Consider the following 19,234-nt stretch of genomic DNA (forward strand, 5'->3'; position numbering starts at 1 on the left):
CTGAGCAAGAGGACAAGTACATTCAAGTGTTTAGTTTGAGAAACAGACACCTCACAAGTCCTCAACTGGCAGCTTCATTAAATAGTACCCGCAAAACACCAGTCTCAACATCAACAGTGAAGAGGCGACTCCGGGATGCTGGCCTTCTAGGCAGTGTTGCAAAGAAAAAGCCATATCTCAGACTGGCCAATAAAAGAAAAAGATTAAGATGGGCAAAAGAACATAGACACTGGACAGAGGAAGATTGGAAAAAAGTGTTATGGACAGACAAATCTAAGTTTAAGGTTTTCGGATCACGAGGAAGAACATTTGTGAGACACAGAAAAAATGAAAAGATGCAGGAGGAGTGCTTGACGCCATCTGTCAAGTATGGTGGAGGCAATGTGATGGTCTGGGGGTGCTTTCGTGGTGGTACACTACATTTTGCAACGCCATGCCATACCCTGTGGAGGACGCTTTATTGGAGACAATTTCCTCCTACAACAGGACAATGATCCTAAGCAAAACTTCAAACTACGGAAGAAGCAGTCAGCTGGTAATCTGTCTATAATGGAGTGGCCAGCACAGTCACCGGATCTCAACTTTATTGAGCTGTTGTGGGAGCAGATTGACCGTATGGTACATAAGAAGTGCCCACCTAGCCAATCCAATTTGTGGGAGGTGCTTCAGGAGCATGGTGTGAAATCTCTTCAGATAACCTCACCAAATTGACAACTAGAATGCCAAAGGTCTGCAAGGCTGTAATTTCTGCAAATGGAGGATTCTTTGATGAAAGCAAAGTTTGAAGGACAAAAATATTATTTCAATTAAAAATCATTATTTATAACCTTTTGAACGGTAGTGTATATATATATATATATATATATATATATATATATATATATATATATATATATATACTGCTCAAAAAAATAAAGGGAACACTTAAACAACACATCCTAGATCTGAATGAAATAAATAATCTTATTAAATACTTTTTTCTTTACATAGTTGAATGTGCTGACAACAAAATCACACAAAAATAATCAATGGAAATCCAATTTATCAACCCATGGAGGTCTGGATTTGGAGTCGCACTCAAAATTAAAGTGGAAAACCACACTACAGGCTGATCCAACTTTGATGTAATGTCCTTAAAACAAGTCAAAATGAGGCTCAGTAGTGTGTGTGGCCTCCACGTGCCTGTATGACCTCCCTACAATGCCTGGGCATGCTCCTGATGAGGTGGCGGATGGTCTCCTGAGGGATCTCCTCCCAGACATGGACTAAAGCATCCGCCAACTCCTGGACAGTCTGTGGTGCAACGTGGCGTTGGTGGATGGAGCGAGACATGATGTCCCAGATGTGCTCAATTGGATTCAGGTCTGGGGAACGGTCGGGCCAGTCCATAGCATCAATGCCTTCCTTTTGCAGGAACTGCTGACACACTCCAGCCACATGAGGTCTAGCATTGTCTTGCATTAGGAGGAACCCAGGGCCAACCGCACCAGCATATGGTCTCACAAGGGGTCTGAGGATCTCATCTCGGTACCTAATGGCAGTCAGGCTACCTCTGGCGAGCACATGGAGGACTGTGCGGCCCCCCAAAGAAATGCCACCCCACACCATGACTGACCCACCGCCAAACCGGTCATGCTGGACGATGTTGCAGGCAGCAGAATGTTCTCCACGGCGTCTCCAGACTCTGTCACGTCTGTCACGTGCTCAGTGTGAACCTGCTTTCATCTGTGAAGAGCACAGGGCGCCAGTGGCGAATTTGCCAATGTTGGTGTTCTCTGGCAAATGCCAAACGTCCTGCACGGTGTTGGGCTGTAAGCACAACCCCCACCTGTGGACATCGGGCCCTCATACCACCCTCATGGAGTCTGTTTCTGACCGTTTGAGCAGACACATGCACATTTGTGGCCTGCTGGAGGTCATTTTGCAGGGCTCTGGCAGTGCTTCTCCTGCTCCTCCTTGCACAAAGGCGGAGGTAGCGGTCCTGCTGCTGGGTTGTTGCCCTCCTACGGCCTCCTCCACGTCTCCTGATGTATTGGCCTGTCTCCTGGTAGCGGCTCCATGCTCTGGACACTACGCTGACAGACACAGCAAACCTTCTTGCCACAGCTCGCATTGATGTGCCATCCTGGATGAGCTGCACTACCTGAGCCACTTGTGTGGGTTGTAGACTCCGTCTCATGCTACCACTAGAGTGAAAGCACCGCCAGCATTCAAAAGTGACCAAAACATCAGCCAGGAAGCATAGGAACTGAGAAGTGGTCTGTGGTCCCCACCTGCAGAACCACTCCTTTATTGGGGGTGTCTTGCTAATTGCCTATCATTTTCACCTGTTGTCTATTCCATTTGCACAACAACATGTGACATTTTTTGTCAATCAGTGTTGCTTCCTAAGTGGACAGTTTGATTTCACAGAAGTGTGATTGACTTGGAGTTACATTGTGTTGTTTAAGTGTTCCCTTTATTTTTTGAGCAGTGTATATATATATATATATATATATATATATATATATATATATATATATATATATATATATATACAGTACCAGTCAAAAGTTTGGACACACCTACTCATTCAAGGGTTTTTCTTTATTTTGACTATTTTCTTCATTGTAGAAGACATCAAACTATGAAATAACACCCCAAAAAATTATTCACTTTTATTTTAAAATGTAGAAAATAGTAAAAAATAAAGAAAAACCCTTGAATGAGTAGGTGTGTCCAAACATTTGACTGGTACTGTGCATATACTGTATGTAATTTTTTTTTAGAAAGTATGAAGTTAAATACGTTTTTGTAAGAATGAAAATTGAAAAGGAAAAACACAGAAAAGTTAAAATATTTCTGTTGAAGGGCCTCAGCCCCTAATGGACACGTTAATGTTAATGGCTTGCAATCCATCATGGCTACCTGTTATCCTCAGATTCCATATGCCCATATACAGAATGATTACAGTAGCTCATGTCTTAATACCATTGTCAGATATTCTTGTAGGGCATGTCAAAATTGGCATTTTCTGCAACAGCATTGTAGTATTCAGGCATCTCTACAGAGACCCCACTATCCACATGGTAAAGGTTGTCCTCTGGTATGTCAGTCAACACATTGTATGGATTTTCCTCACACAGAGCGCTGATATGATCATACTTCTCTTGTAGAGGAGAGGTTATCTGCGAGGCCAGGTAAGGGTATTGATGAGAATCAATCAGGTGCTGCGGGGGAGAAGAACTGTCAGTCAATCAACCATCCAAGGAATGGATGGATGAATGGGTGGGTGAATAGATGGATGGATTGATTAATTAATTAATTGAATACAGACTCACACAGATATGCACCAAGTACGCAGGGGTGCACACATGCACCCATGCATACACACACGCATGTGTACACACACGTACGCATGCGCACACACACACACAGTACCTGTTTCAAATGCTCAGGCAGCTTAACCTTGGGATGGAGAAACCTTTTCCCTTTGTAGATGATCCAGGGGACTAAGAGTAGTAGTGGAAAAGCCACAGCTACCGTCACCAAACTGACCACCAGGCCCTCAGACAACCTTCGCTCCCTATCTAAAGCACAGACACAGGTGGACACCAGTTAGAACGACCCTCAGAAACTGAACTGATGGCACAGATTATGGAAATTTGTGTTTTGCTGATTTCCATTCCATTTGCAACAATGAACACAAATTCTATTTGGTATTCATCAAATTATGAAGGGTGGGAAAAAAAGTGGAAGAAAGGGGGGAAGGGTGTGTGAGGGAGAAGGGAGAAGTGGTGGAGGAGATGGAGAGCTCACCTGTGGTTGTGTTGTTTGGGGTGCTCATCACACACACGGCCTTGCTGTACTGCCCTGTATTGTTGTGCGGCATTGGTATGTACACCTGAACCTGAACGCAGTATCTAGTGTTGGGCTCCAGTGGCTTCAGCTTAACACGTTGCTCAGTCACCATCTCTCTCTCAAACACCTGTGATAACACATGGAGTTAGTGTAATAGTGAGTGTAATAGTGAGTGTAATAGTGAGTGAGTGAGTGAGTGAGTGAGTGAGTGAGTGAGTGAGTGAGTGAGTGAGTGAGTGAGTGAGTGAGTGAGTGAGTGAGTGAGTGAGTGAGTGAGTGAGTGAGTGAGGGTGAGGTGGGTGAGTTGAGTTGAGTTGAGTGAGGGGGTGAGAGAAATAGTGGGAGTATGTGTGTGTTTGTGTATATACACTCACTGTATAAACATTAGGAATACCTGCTGTTTCCATGACATAGACAGAAAAGGTGAATTTAGGTGAAAGCTATTATCCCATTTCAAACAGTGTAGATGAAGGGGAGGATTTTAAAGAAGGATTTGTAAGCCTTGAGACAATTGAGGCATGGATTGCATACATTGAATTTCGAAAGTATTCAGACCCTTTCCCTTTTGTTACGTTATAGCCTAATTCTAAAATGTTTTAAATAAAACATACAGTTGAAGTCGGAAGTTTACATACACCTTAGCCAAATACATTTAAACTCAGTTTTTCACAATTCCTGACATTTAAACCTAGTAAAAATCCCCTGTCTTAGGTCAGTTAGGATCACCACTTTATTTTAAGAATGTGAAATGTCAGAATAATAGTGGAGAGAATTATTTATTTTAGCTTTTATTTCTTTCATCACATTCCCAGTGGGTCAGAGGTTTACATACACTCAATTAGTATTTGGTAGCATTGCCTTTAAATTGTTTAACTTGGGTCAAACGTTTGGGATAGCCTTCCACAAGCTTCCCGCAATAAATTGGGTGAAATTTGGCACAATCCTCCTGACAGAGCTGCTGTAACTGAGTCAGGTGTGTAGGCCTCCTTGCTCGCACAAGCTTTTTCAGTTCTGCCCACACATTTTCTATCGAATTGAGGTCAGGGCTTTGTGATGGCCACTCCAATACCTTGACATTGTTGTCCTTAAGCCATTTTGCCACAACTTTGGAAGTATGCTTGGGGTCAATGTCCATTTGGAAGACCCATTTGCGACCAAGCTTTAACTTCCTGACTGATGTCTTGAGATGTTGCTTCAATATATCCACATAATTTTGCTGCCTCATGATGCCATCAATTTTGTGAAGTGCACCAGTCCCTCCTGCAGCAGAGCACCCCCACAAAATGGTGCTGCCACCCCTGTGCTTCACCGTTGGAATGATGTTCTTCGGCTTGCAAGCCTCCCCCTTTTTCTTCCAAACATAACGATGGTCATTATGGCTAAACAGTTTTATTTTCGTTTCATCAGACCAGAGGACATTTCTCCAAAAAGTACGATCTTTGTCCCCTTGTGCAGTTGCAAACTGTAGTCTGGCTTTTTTATGGTGGTTTTGGTGCAGTGGCTTCTTCCTCGCTGAGTGGCCTTTCAGGTTCTGTCGATATAGGACTCGTTTGACTGTGGATATAGATACTTTTGTACCTGTTTCCTCCAGCATCTTCACAAGGTCCTTTGCTGTTGTTCTGGGATTGATTTGTGCTTTTTGCACCAAAGTACGTTAATCTCTAGGAGACAGAATGCGTCTCCTTCCTGAGCGGTATGACGGCTGTGTGGTCGCATGGTGTTTAAACTTGCGTACTATTGTTTGTACAGATGAACGTGGTACCTTCAGGCATTTGGAAATTGCTCCCAAGGATGAAGGTGATTCTTTTGATTTTCCCATGATGTTCAGCAAAGAGGCACTGAGTTTGAAGGTAGGCCTTGAAATACATCCACAAGTACACCTCCAACTGACTCTAATTATGTCAAAAAGCCTATCAGAAGATTCTAAAGCCATTACATAATTTTGGGGAATTTTCCAAGCTGTTTAAAGGCACAGTCAACTTAGTGTATGTAAACTTCTGACCCACTGGAATTGTGATACAGTGAGTTATAAGTGAAATAATCTGTCTGTAAACAATTGTTGGAAAAATGACTTAGTAGATGTCCTAACTGACTTGGCAAAACTATAATTTGTTAACAAGAAATTGGTGTAGTGGTTGAAAAATGAGTTTTAATGACTCCAACCTAAGTGTATATAAACTTCCAACTTCAACTCTACATCCTCATCAATGTACACACAATACCCCATAATGACAAAGCAAAAACACATTTTTCGAAATGTTTGCATGTGTATAAATTTTTTGGACAGAAATATCTTCTTTACTTAAGTATTCAGATCTTTTGCTTTTGAGACTCGAAATTGATCATCATGATTCCATTGATCATCCTTCAGATGTTTCTACAACTTGATTAGAGTCCACCTGTGGTAAATTCAATTTATTGGACATGATTTGGAAAGGCACACACCTGTCTATGTAAGGTCCCACCATTGACAGTGCATGTCAGAGCAAAAAGCAAGCCATGAGGTTGAAGGAATTGTTCGTAGAGCTGGATTGTGTCAAGGAAAAGATCTGGGGAACATTACCAAAACATTTCTGCAGCATTGAAGGTCCCGAAGAACACAGTGGCCTCCATCATTCTTAAATGGAAGAAGTTTGGAATCACCAAGACTCTTTCTAGAGCTGGCCACCCAGCCAAACTGAGAAATCGGGGGAGAAGGGCGTTAGTCAGGGAGGTGGCCAATAACCTGATGGTGACTCTGACAAAACTGCAGAGTTCCTTTGTGGAGATGGAAGGACAACTATCTTTTTCAGCACTCCACCAAACAGGTCTTTATGGTAGAGTGACCAGACGGAAGCCACTCCTCAGTAAAAGGCACATGAAAGCCCACTTGGAATTTGCCAAAAGACATCTAAAGGACTCTCAGACCATGAGAAACAAGATTCTCTAGTCTGGTGAAACCAAGATTAAACTCTTTGGCCTGAACGCCAAACGTCAAGTCTGGAAGAAACCTGGCACCATCCCTACAGTGAAGCATGGTGGTGGCAGCATGGGGATGTTTTTCAGTGGCAAGGACAGGGAGACTAGTCAGGATCGAGGGAAAGATGAACAGAGCAAAGAACAGAGAGATCCTTGATGAAAACCTGTTCCAGTGCACTCAGGACCTCAGATTGGGGTAAAAGTTTACCTTCCAACAGGACAATGACACTAAGCACACAGCCAAAACAACGCAGGAGTGGCTTTGGGACAAGTCTCTGAATGTCTTTGAGTGGCCCAGCCAGAGCCTGGACTTGAACCCGATCGAACATCTCTGGAGAGACTTGAAAATAGCTGTGCAGCGACGCTCCCCATCCAACCTGACAGAGCTTGAGAGGATCTGTAGAGAAGAATGGGAGAAACTCCCCAAATACAAGTGTGCCAAGCTTGTAGCGTCATACCCAAGAAGACTCAAGGCAGTAATTTCTGCCAAAGGTGCTTCAAGTACTGAGAAAAGGGTCGAAATACTTATGTAAATTCGATATTTGCATTTTTCATTCCTAAAAAAAATATTTTTTTTGTCATTATGGGGTTGTGTGTGTAGATTGACTATAAACTTTTTAATCCATTTTAGAATAAGGCTGTAACGTAACAAAATGTGGAAAAAGTCAAGGTGTATGAATACTTTCCGAATGCACTGTAGGTTCTGAATGAAAGGTGAAAGGTATTTTTAAACCTTGAGACAATTAAGACATGGATTGTGTATGTGTGCGTTCAGAGCTTGAATGGGCAAGACATCAGATTTATGTGCCTTTGAACGGGGTATGGTACTAGGTGCCAGGCACACCGGTTTGAGTGTCAAGAACTGCAACGCTGCTGGGTTTTTCATGCTCAACAGTTTCCTGTGTGTATCAAGAATGTTCCACTGTCCAAAGGACATTCAACCAACTTGACACAACTGTGGGAAGCATTAGAGTCAACATGAGCCAGCATCCATGTGGAACACTTTCGACACCTTGTAGAGTCCATGTCCCGACGAATGCAGGCTGTTCTGAGGGCAAAAGGGGGTGCGATAGTAGGAAGGTGTTCCTAATGTTTTGTACACTCAATGTACACAGTATATATGTGTGTGTGTGTGTGTGTGTGTGTCTGTGTGTGTGTTTGTGTGTGTGTTTGACTATCATATGTTTCTATTACATCCTTCTTGTCAGTCTTCTTCCAGTATCTGATATTGTATTCCACTTTGCTGTAGGCTTCTTTCAGCGATGAGATCTTTAGCACCGGATTTTGAATGTTCACCTCCACAGCTCCTCCCTTGGTGACCAAGGTTACGTTTGGAGGACCAATTACGGCTGAGGAGACACAATACAGGAAGTCAAAGATAGGATGTCAAGAATGAGAGAGCTACAATGAACAATATCACCAAAGTGCATATTGGTACTCACTTCCTTTCTTAAGAGAGAAGTTTGGGGTTTTCACCCAACTGGAGGTATTTCCCTCTAACTCTATCCTCACTCTGAATTGATAATTTCCATGGCAACTGGGAAGATCGCCGAAGTCACACCTGTGCTCTTTGATGGCTTTACACACGGTGTGGAAGAAGGCAGTTGAAGGCATTCTGAGTATCAGACAATAAAAAGAGGTTAACATTTGAATTGCATTTTTTGTGGCATCGATGTGTAATAACAGTGCCTTTGTGTTGCTTACTATTAAATAGAGAGGAGAAAACACACAGCGGATTTGGCAAGGTATTCCAAAATAACATAACACTTATTAATGAAAGTCAAATAATGTAGCTACAAACTCAATAGCTCCAATGCAATTGATTCATTAGACAGTGTAACGGCTGTCTTCTGTGGAAATGGACCAAGGTGCAGCAGGTTGCGTGTTCATCATGATAATTTATTAAATAAACGTGAACACGGGAAAACCAATAAACAAAAGAGAACGACAGACCAACAGTTTTACAGGCTAAGTACTTACATACAGCAGTGCAAAATCAACTACCCACAAAACCAAGTGACAAACATACTCCTACATATATGACTCCCAATCAGGAACAACGATCCCCAGCTGTTCCTGATCAGGAGTCACAAGACCAACACAGAACAATCACACACACACACAAGACTGCCACGTCCTGACCCCAAAACTACAACAACAGCTCCATCTGCTGGTCAGGACGTGACAGTACCCCCCCCTCAAGGTGCAGACCCCGGAATGCACCTAACAACGAAAAAACACCAACAAACAAAATCCCCAACAAAACCCATAAACAATAACCCCTAAACAATAAGGGAGGGAAGGGAGGGTGGCTGCCGTCAACGACGGCGCTGTGCTACACCCTCCCTCCCCAACCCACCTATCCTGGAGGTGGCTCCGGTGCAGGACGTGGACCCCGCTCCACCCTCGGCGTCGCCCACTTCGGTGGAGCCGATAGCTGCGCCAGGCAGACGGACCCCTCGAGCCGGAGGACAGGAGGACCCCTCGGGCCGGGCCGGGGGGCAGGAGGGCCCCTCGGGCCGGGCCGGGGAGCAGGAGGGCCCCTCGGGCCGGGCCGGAAGGCAGGAGGGCCCCTCGGGCCGGGCCGGAAGGCATGCGGGCCCCTCGGGCCGGGCCGGAAGGCATGCGGGCCCCTCGGGCTGGGCCGGAAGGCATGCGGGCCCCTCGGGCTGGGCCGGAAGGCATGCGGGCCCCTCGGGCTGGGCCGGAAGGCATGCGGGCCCCTCGGGCTGGGCCGGAAGGCATGCGGGCCACTCGGGCTGGGCCGGAAGGCATGCGGGCCACTCGGGCTGGGCCGGAAGGCATGCGGGCCACTCGGGCTGGGCCGGAAGGCATGCGGGCCACTCGGGCTGGACCGGAGGGCTGGAGGACCACTCGGGCTGGACCGGAGGGCAGGAGGACCACTCGGGCTGGACCGAAGAGCAGGAGGACCCCTCGGGCTGATCCTGGCAGGCGGGCACCTCTGGCAGATCAGGGCAGGCGGGCACCTCTGGCAGAACCGGGCAGTCCGGCCACTCTGGCAGAACAGGGCAGTCCGGCCACTCTGGCAGAACAGGGCAGTCCGGCCACTCTGGCAGAACAGGGCAGTCCGGCCACTCTGGCAGAACAGGGCAGTCCGGCCACTCTGGCAGAACAGGGCAGTCCGGCCACTCTGGCAGAACAGGGCAGTCCGGCCACTCCGGCAGAACAGGGCAGTCCGGCCACTCCGGCAGAACAGGGCAGTCCGGCCACTCCGGCAGAACAGGGCAGTCCGGCCACTCCGGCAGTTCAGGGCAGTCCGGCCACTCCGGCAGTTCAGGGCAGTCCGGCCACTCCGGCAGTTCAGGGCAGTCCGGCCACTCCGGCAGTTCAGGGCAGTCCGGCCACTCCGGCAGTTCAGGGCAGTCCGGCCACTCCGGCAGTTCAGGGCAGTCCGGCCACTCCGGCAGTTCAGCGCAGTCCGGCCACTCCGGCAGTTCAGCGCAGTCCGGCCACTCCGGCAGTTCAGCGCAGTCCGACCACTCCGGCAGTTCAGCGCAGTCCGGCCACTCCGGCGACTGTTGACTGGCGGGCAGCTCCGACGACTGTTGACTGGCGGGCAGCTCCGACGACTGTTGACTGGCGGGCAGCTCCGACGACTGTTGACTGGCGGGCAGCTCCGACGACTGTTGACTGGCGGGCAGCTCCGACGACTGTTGACTGGCGGGCAGCTCCGACGACTGTTGACTGGCGGCAGCTCCGACGACTGTTGACTCCTGATGCGTGGGGCAGGTATTGGACGTACCAGCCTGGAGACACGCACCTCCATGCTAGTGTGTCTAGCGGGAAACACCGGACCGAAATGGCGCACTGGCGGTCTTGAGTGCAGGGTTGGCATCACCCCTTCCGGCTCGATGCTCCCCTTGCCCTGGCACCTGCGGGGCGCTGGTACTGGGCGCACTGGGCTGTGCGTCCGTATAGGCGAGATGGTGCGCACCTCAGCGTAACATGACGCCCTCCACCTCGTACGCACCTCCCTGTAGTCACGGGTAGCTGGCTTACGGCTCTTCCCTGGCCTGGCCAAACTACCCGTGTGCCCCCAAAAAAAATCTTGGGGCTGCCTCTCGGGTTCCCTTAGCTCCCTTAACTTGTCCGCCCAGAATTTTCTTTCGTCCTGCCAGGTCCATTCTTCCATTTCCTTCTCCTGTGGCTTCCTCCTCTTCTGCTGCTTGGTCCTTTGGTGGTGGGTAGTTCTGTAACGGCTGTCTTCTGTGGAAATGGACCAAGGTGCAGCAGGTTGCGTGTTCATCATGATAATTTATTAAATAAACGTGAACACGGGAAAACCAATAAACAAAAGAGAACGACAGACCGACAGTTTTACAGGCTAAGTACTTACATACAGCAGTGCAAAATCAACTACCCACAAAACCAAGTGACAAACATACTCCTACATATATGACTCCCAATCAGGAACAACGATCCCCAGCTGTTCCTGATCAGGAGTCACAAGACCAACACAGAACAATCACACACACACACAAGACTGCCACGTCCTGACCCCAAAACTACAACAACAGCTCCATCTGCTGGTCAGGACGTGACAGACAGGAAAACCCTTTTATTCTCTTAATTTCTCTTAGTGTTATGTTACTACCTGTTTTATAAAAATCAAACAGGTTTTGTTTTGTTTTTTTGAAGGTGTGTGCGTCTTGTTCTCTTCCAGAAAAGGTGGAACTTTTTTAGTTCCTATATTGTATGTATGGTCATATCAATGCCCTATCATTGTTCAAAACTTCTCCTTCTCAGTGAAGTTCTTCATGCAGATTTAGGATCTTAATTTGAGCCAGTTTGCTAAAGCAGGAAAATAATCCTGCAGCAACAGGACATTTGAATTATTAAGTGGATATATAATTATTATTATTTTCTTGTAGGGGTTGATACATTTTTCGTTAGGGCAAATCAAGTCTGACATTTTAAACCTTGAATACACTGAGAAAATTCTCAGGTGCAAAAGAGTGATCAAATTAAGATCCTGCATCTGTATAACCACATACATAATTATACACTCACACTATGGCAAAATGTCAACATGTCACTGAAGTGCATGGCCCTATTCCCTGTACAATAGATATGGCGAAAGAAATTTCTACTTATCAATTCTTGGTCCACAGCTCAAATTGACCATAAATATCACAGTAGCCCCTAGCCAGGGAGCACAAACTATTTAACAATATTGAATAATGCAACCAAGCCATATTACACTCTTAAAAAATGCAACAATCCACAAGCATGTGCAGACAATGAAAGTTAGCAGCTTACCCCTGCTAACTAACAACATGATTCATGATCAAGTAACGTTAACGTATTGTTAATAAACATATTAATATAAATGTACACTAAAGTTATTATACCTTTGTTATTCACACAGTTGAAGTCAGAAGTTTACATACACTTAGGTTGGAGTCATTAAAACTCGATTTTCAACCACTCCACAAATTTCTTGTTAACAAACTATAGTTTTGCCAAGTCGGTTTGGACATCTACTTTGTGCATGACACAAGTAATTTTTCCAACAGTTGTTTACAGACAGATTATTTTACTTATCATTCATCGTATCACAATTCCAGTGGGTCACCAAATACCAATTGAATGTATGTAAACTTCTGACCCACTGGGAATGTGTTGAAAGAAATAAAAGCTGAAAAAATCATTCTCTCTACTATTATTCTGACATTTCACATTCTTAAAATAAAGTGGTGATCCTAACTGACCTAAGACATGGATTTTTTACTAGGATTAAATGTCAGGAATTGTGAAACACCTTAGGAAAATACATTTATACTCAGTTTATGTAAACTTCCGACTTCAAATCTATATAGGCTACACAGCTAGGTAATGTTATCTACCTAGCTTAACAAAGTCATTTCTGAAATCCTCACGTAAACGTGCTGGCTGTAGCTGAATGCTGAGGTTTCGGGGGACCAAAGCTAGATAGTTTAAGCCTAAGAGCTCCTATCTACCATATTAAAGTTACACTAGAACAAAACAGGCTTCATTTTATCAATATCATGGAAGTCAAAAGCAAATTTCGATTGAAAACATTGATGAATCCCTCGGAGTTGCTTCTTGCCTGGACCTCAGGGGAAGGGTGCAATTGTGTCCAGCAATTCTTGGCGTTCCTCCATGTGGTCATTCCTGCATCTGCAGGAACCCCTCTTTATACTTCTATTGGGACATTTTTAAGTTAGGACAGGTGGGAGGCAGGGGTGCTCCAGTACAGTAGGTGGCATTAATGCACAATAATGTTGGATGCCAGACGCCGACAAACCCCACAGAACTGCAAAACATTGCTATGGTATTACAATTTTTACTGTAAGAGTGTTGCCTCGACGAGGCATTTCTGTTTACACTGCCTTGCTTACAGGGGGGCAACTATCGGGAGTGTCGTGCCCTACCTCTGGAAGTAATGGTCAAGACAAGTTCGCAAGTATACATTGCAGTATATTGTCATGGAAATTCTAATCAGATAATGAGGAGAGACAAGGTCAATCACCAATCAGGATATTATTTTATTCAAAACGTATTAATAACATTAATGAATTATTGCAATAATGAAGCTTGTTTACGACCCACCCATAGGTGATTCTTTGAGAGCCCAACAAGCGGATTTGAGCTACATCATTTAATAGCACAGTACATCCTACTTAATATTCATGACAGACAACAGATGTATGGAATGGGTCACAAGGTTAGTATTTTTATGAAAGATACTAATAATTCACAACAGACAGTGGGGGTACTGTCACGTGTGCTTTGACAGTGGAAAAGTAAGTCAGCTAGCAAGGCATTGTTGGAATTGTATAACAGGCGATGATAAGTAGAAATAACGGAGTACTAACTCTCATAGTAGTAGATGTGAGTTTCTCTTTCAAACAATCCCGTGGCCTTGTAAGTTACACAACTAATAGCTAACATTAGCCAAAGGAAAGCAAGCTAGCTAGTTACTGATGGTGCAACCCTTAGTAACAGTACAGATGAAGATGAAAAATGATCAGGCCTATTGTACATCTTACTGTAGAAATGATTGTTGAAAACTAGTATTCTGAACTGGAATAAACTGATTGAAGCTTTTTGAGGCAAACATTCACACAGTTCTGGGTTGCTCATCTACAGCAGGAAGCAGCCTCCGTCCTGCCTGACTGAGAAAGCAGTAGATGTTCTGATCCATTTTGGCACCACATACCTATGTGAGTCAGGGTTCTCAACTCTGACATACTTAAAAAACAGATACAGAAACGGTCTCATTGCTGAGTATGACCTCAGTGTTGCACTGTAAAAAACTGAGCCCAGAATAGTCATGCTTTTTGAAATCTTCATGTCACGGTTATCGTCGGTGAAGGAGGACCAAAATGCAGCAGGACTGTGTTTGTTCATTTTGAACATTTATTAAATCAAAATGAACACAAAAACAACAAAACGAACTCACGATATACCGACAGTCTTCTCAGGCTCATACATGCTAGACAAGAAACAATCTCCCACAATTACACAGACAAACACACCCAACTAATATAGGACTTCCAATCAAAGGCAACACCACACAGCTGCCTTCAATTGGAAGTCCACCCCAATTAACCAAACATAGACATACAACCAGCTAGATCAACATAGAAATACGTAAACAAGGAACAGTGCCCAAAAACCCCGGAATACATAAATCAAATGCCCTTTTAGAAAAACCACCACCCCGAACCACATAAACCAAATACCCTCTGCCACGTCCTGACCAAACTACAATAACAATTAACCCTTATACTGGCCAGGACGTGACAGTACCCCCCCCCCCCCCCCCTAAAGGTGCTAACCCCGGAAGCACCTCAAAAATAACAAAAACCCCAAACCAAAAAAAAAATTCCCCTAACTAAAGGGAGGGAAGGGAGGGTGGCTGCCGTCAACGATGGCACTGTGCTACACCCCCCCTCCCCAACCCACCTATATCTGGAGGTGGCTCTGGTTCAGGCAGTTCCGGGCAGATGACCCACCCCAGCTGCTCCGGGTAGACGGGCCACTCGGGCAGACCCGGAAGACAGTCGCGCCACTCTGACAGACCCGGAAGACAGTCGGGCCACTCTGGCAGACCCGGAAGACAGTCGGGCCACTCTGGCATCGCCGGGCAGTCTGGCATCGCCGGGCAGTCTGGCATCGCCGGGCAGTCTGGCCACTCTGGCATCGCCGGGCAGTCTGGCCACTCTGGCATCTCCGGCCACTCTGGCATCTCCGGGCAGTCTGGCATCTCCGGGCAGTCTGGCATCTCCGGGCAGTCTGGCCACTCCGGCATCTCCGGGCAGTCTGGCCACTCTGGCATCTCCGGGCAGTCTGGCCACTCCGGCATCTCCGGGCAGTCTGGCCACTCTGGCATCTCCGGGCAGTCTGGCCACTCTGGCATCTCCGGGCAGTCTGGCCACTCTGGCATCTCCGGGCAGTCTGGCCACTCTGGCATCTCCGGGCAGTCTGGCCGGCTCTGGCAGCTCCTGACTAGTGGGTGGCTCTGGCGACTCTTCACTGACGGGCGGCTCTGGCGATTCCTCACTGACGGGCGGCTCGGGCGACTCTTGACTGACGGGCAGTTCGGGCGACTCTTGACTGACGGGCAGTTTGGGCGACTCTTGACTGACGGGCAGTTCGGGCGACTCTTGACTGACGGGCAGTTCGGGCGACTCTTGACTGACGGGCAGTTCGGGCGACTCTTGACTGACGGGCAGTTCGGGCGACTCTTGACTGACGGGCAGTTCGGGCGACTCTTGACTGACGGGCAGTTCGGGCGACTCTTGACTGACGGGCAGTTCGGGCGACTCTTGACTGACGGGCAGTTCGGGCGACTCTTGACTGACGGGCAGTTCGGGCGACTCTTGACTGACGGGCAGTTCTAGCGACGTCGGACTGGGATGACGCACTTGAAGCCTGGTGCGTGGTGCTGGTACTGGACGTACCAGACTGGGAACACGCACCTCCAGGCTAGTGTGGGAAGCGGGAACAGGACGAGTCGGACTGGGCTGACGCACTTCCGGGTCCGCACGAGAGACAGGAGTTGGAAACCCAGGGCTATGGAGGCACACAGGCGGTCTTGATCTTACCTCCTGCACAACCCGTCCTGGCTGGATGGAACTAGTAGCCCCGTACAAGCGGGGTGCTTGTACAGGGCGGACTAGGCTGTGCAGGGGCCTGATGGTAGCCGTGCGTAGAGCGGGAGTTGGGGAGCCTGGTCCTCGGAGGCGTACCGGCGACCAGATGCGCTGCGCAGGCATCCTCCTACCAGGCTGGATGCCCGCTCTAGCACGGCACCTGCGAGGGGCTGGAATAACGCGCACTGGACTGTGCGTGCGTATGGGTGAGAGTTCGCTCCTCAGCAAAACATGGCGCTCTCCACCTCATACGCTCCTCCATATAACCACGGGTAGATGGCTTCCGGCTCTTCCTAGGCCTAGCCAAACTACCCGTGTGCCCCCCCCAAAAAAATTATTGGGGGTGCCACTTGTGCTTCTCCCTCAGCGCGTCCAAGGCCTCGTACCTCCGCCTCTCTGCCTTGGCTGCCTCAATTTCCTCCCGTGGGCGACGGTACTCCCCAGCCTGGTGCCAAGGTCCAGCCCCGTCCAGAACTTCCTCCCAGGTCCATCTCTCCCGCCAGTCCAACTCGAAATCCCTTTTTCTCTGCTGCTTGGTCCTTAGTTGGTGGGAGATTCTGTCACGGTTATCGTCGGTGAAGGAGGACCAAAATGCAGCAGGACTGTGTTTGTTCATTTTGAACATTTATTAAATCAAAATGAACACAAAAACAACAAAACGAACTCACGATATACCGACAGTCTTCTCAGGCTCATACATGCTAGACAAGAAACAATCTCCCACAATTACACAGACAAACACACCCAACTAATATAGGACTTCCAATCAAAGGCAACACCACACAGCTGCCTTCAATTGGAAGTCCACCCCAATTAACCAAACATAGACATACAACCAGCTAGATCAACATAGAAATACGTAAACAAGGAACAGTGCCCAAAAACCCCGGAATACATAAATCAAATGCCCTTTTAGAAAAACCACCACCCCGAACCACATAAACCAAATACCCTCTGCCACGTCCTGACCAAACTACAATAACAATTAACCCTTATACTGGCCAGGACGTGACACTTCAACCAGCCACACACCTCTCATTAGGAATGTGTGTGTGAGTTTTCTGATCTACATCTGTGTGATGTGATCAATCAGTTTCTTCTATTTCAGAATAAAATAATGTACAGTATTTTAAACGGCAACAGTTCCAACCTTGATTTTCTTTCAACAATAATTTCTACAGTAAGATGTACACTAGGCCTGATCATTTTATCTGTACTGTTACTTAGGGTTTCCCTATCAAAAAGCCTGTGTGTGCATTCTGTTACTCATCTGTGTGATGTGATCAATCAGTTTATTCCAGTTCAGAATGAAAATGATGTATTGTATTTTAACAGCAACAGTTCCAACCTAGACAGATATCTAAGAGTGTTTTTAATGGGGGAAAATAAACATGAATATATATTTATACATATGAAAATGTAATTTCATTGTTTTTTGTTTTCATCTATTGTTCACATTTGTTTTAGGCATACGGGCAATTAAATGTACCAATATTTACATATAGTTGCATATTTTCCTAAGCTTGTCCCAGGAAAACACAACATTTTTAATTTGGGTCCCAGGCTGAACAAGTTTAAGAACCCCCGCCATATTCTGTTGCATAAAACAACCATTTGATGCAATTACAGTATTATTACATAATCTTGCAATTTTGCTCTCACAGTATGTGTAGCTGAGGATATTTTTGCAAAAAAATACTAGTAAGTGTGAACAACCTCTAAGTATAATGACAAAACACTTATACCAGAAGTATTCATGTGTATTTGTGTCATAAAAATGTATGATCTTAATTGGAGCCAGTCTCCTACAGCAGGAAAATAATCCTGCAGCAACATAAAACGTGAATTATTATGTCCATTAAAATTAATGGAATTTTTGAGCAGTTGATAATTTTTTTGTAAGGGAAAATCGAATTAAGATCCTACATCTGTATATGCGTGTATGTGTTTTGTTTTTCTATTTGCTCTAGTAAAAAGTCAGTCTCCCGTCCAGTGTAGTCCAGGAATGGATGTACCAGTCTAAATGCCTCTGAGACACTGCGGGAGGAAAACTGCATCGAGAATGAGCAACACCCTCTTCATCTGTATTTTTATCCCGTGTGTGTGTGTGTGTGTGTGTGTGTGTGTGTGCATGCGTGCGTGCGTGCGTCTGTGTGTGTGTGTGTGAATGCATGTCTCACCTGTATTCAGCTGTGTAGGTAAGGTTTTTCAGTGAAGTAAGGGGAGCGTCCCACTTAACTATGGCATCCATGTTGTAAGAGACCACCTCAACGTTTTGTGGTTGAGGCAGAAGTGACTCCGCTATAGAATGAATGAAACAAACACTCAGTTGATTACCAGAATTAGACTGAGACAGAAAGACGCTATTCAGATACAAGAGTCCAGTGAGACAAAATAACACTCAAATACTAGAATCAGTGAGACGAAATAACACTCAAATACCAGAGTCAGACCTGGGTCAAATACTGTCAAATAATTTTTCTGATTGATTTAGCTTGTCCGGTACAAAGGAATCAAAAGTTAAACAGTGACACTGCAACAATGACATTACTGTATCTAGGCTACAGTAAGTTAAGGCCTGAAAACACAAACCTGAAATGAATCGAAATCCCAGAGTGATAAGAAGATGAAATGCCATCATATTGTTCTGTGGTGTGTTCCAATTGTAACAACAGCTATAAGTCACACTGGATAAGAGTGCCTGCTAAATGTGCAAAATGTGAAAATGTAAGGGGAAGAAACTGATAACTGCTCTTTTTATGGGCAGGCATAGTGAAGAAAGAAGAACAATCTTATTTCCTCATTGGCACTGAGACAGTTGCCCTAGCCCAAATTATGTATTATCATTGTGGAGGCCACTGATGTTGACATATCATTATTATATCAGGTATGAGTGTGCTGCCAAACAATTAATTATCATCTGAAGGTACATACATTTTTCACATGCTCCACCACAAACTGTCATAAACAAATCTCACAAAAATCAGACACTGCAAAATCCTGGTTACTATCCAATCAAAGCCACGATGACACTACTACCAACGGTTAGCCACATTTGGCTTAAAAAGCCAAACGTAACATAATATCTACCAATTAATTTCCAGCAATATTGCCCTTGCCTGCGTGATGTCTATAATGATGTGTAACCAGTTAGCGATGCTCATGACTACCATCTTGTGGGTAGACAGAAAGATTTTCCTCAAAACCTTCTCAAATAAATGTTTACTTCAAAATTGTCCTACCTGACAGAATGATATAATGATATATCCTCCTCTCCACCCTCTCCGAGTTGG

The 19,234-nt window shown here is 45.9% G+C and overlaps 1 protein-coding gene across 1 annotated transcript; it reads right to left on the bottom strand.

Moving 5' to 3' along the window:
- Nucleotides 1–2,645: 2,645 nt before the first annotated feature.
- LOC106575150 (interleukin-10 receptor subunit beta) lies at nucleotides 2,646–18,666 on the bottom strand. Its single transcript, XM_014151379.2, has 7 exons — nucleotides 18,534–18,666; nucleotides 18,122–18,242; nucleotides 8,241–8,413; nucleotides 7,993–8,147; nucleotides 3,799–3,967; nucleotides 3,421–3,569; nucleotides 2,646–3,209 (listed from the first exon to the last, which is right to left on the bottom strand). The coding sequence occupies exons 1-7, from the start codon at nucleotides 18,580–18,582 to the stop codon at nucleotides 2,976–2,978; spliced, it is 1,050 nt and encodes a 349-aa protein (XP_014006854.1). The 5' UTR covers nucleotides 18,583–18,666; the 3' UTR covers nucleotides 2,646–2,975.
- Between the last annotated feature and the right edge of the window lie 568 nt (nucleotides 18,667–19,234).

The sequence above is a fragment of the Salmo salar genome, chromosome ssa17 (genome assembly GCF_905237065.1).
Source record: "Salmo salar chromosome ssa17, Ssal_v3.1, whole genome shotgun sequence".
Classification (NCBI taxonomy): domain Eukaryota; kingdom Metazoa; phylum Chordata; class Actinopteri; order Salmoniformes; family Salmonidae; genus Salmo; species Salmo salar.

What these genes read in the sequence shown, in the direction of transcription:
- LOC106575150 (XM_014151379.2), bottom strand. Translation starts at nt 18,582, where the DNA reads ATGATGGCATTTCATCTTCTTATCACTCTGGGATTTCGATTCATTTCA. An exon ending in CTTCTCTCTTAAGAAAGGAA is followed by an intron (nt 8,148 to 8,240) that starts GTGAGTACCAAT and finishes GTGTCTCCTCAG; the next exon opens with CCGTAATTGGTCCTCCAAAC. An exon ending in TGCCTGAGCATTTGAAACAG is followed by an intron (nt 3,210 to 3,420) that starts GTACTGTGTGTG and finishes TCTCCCCCGCAG; the next exon opens with CACCTGATTGATTCTCATCA.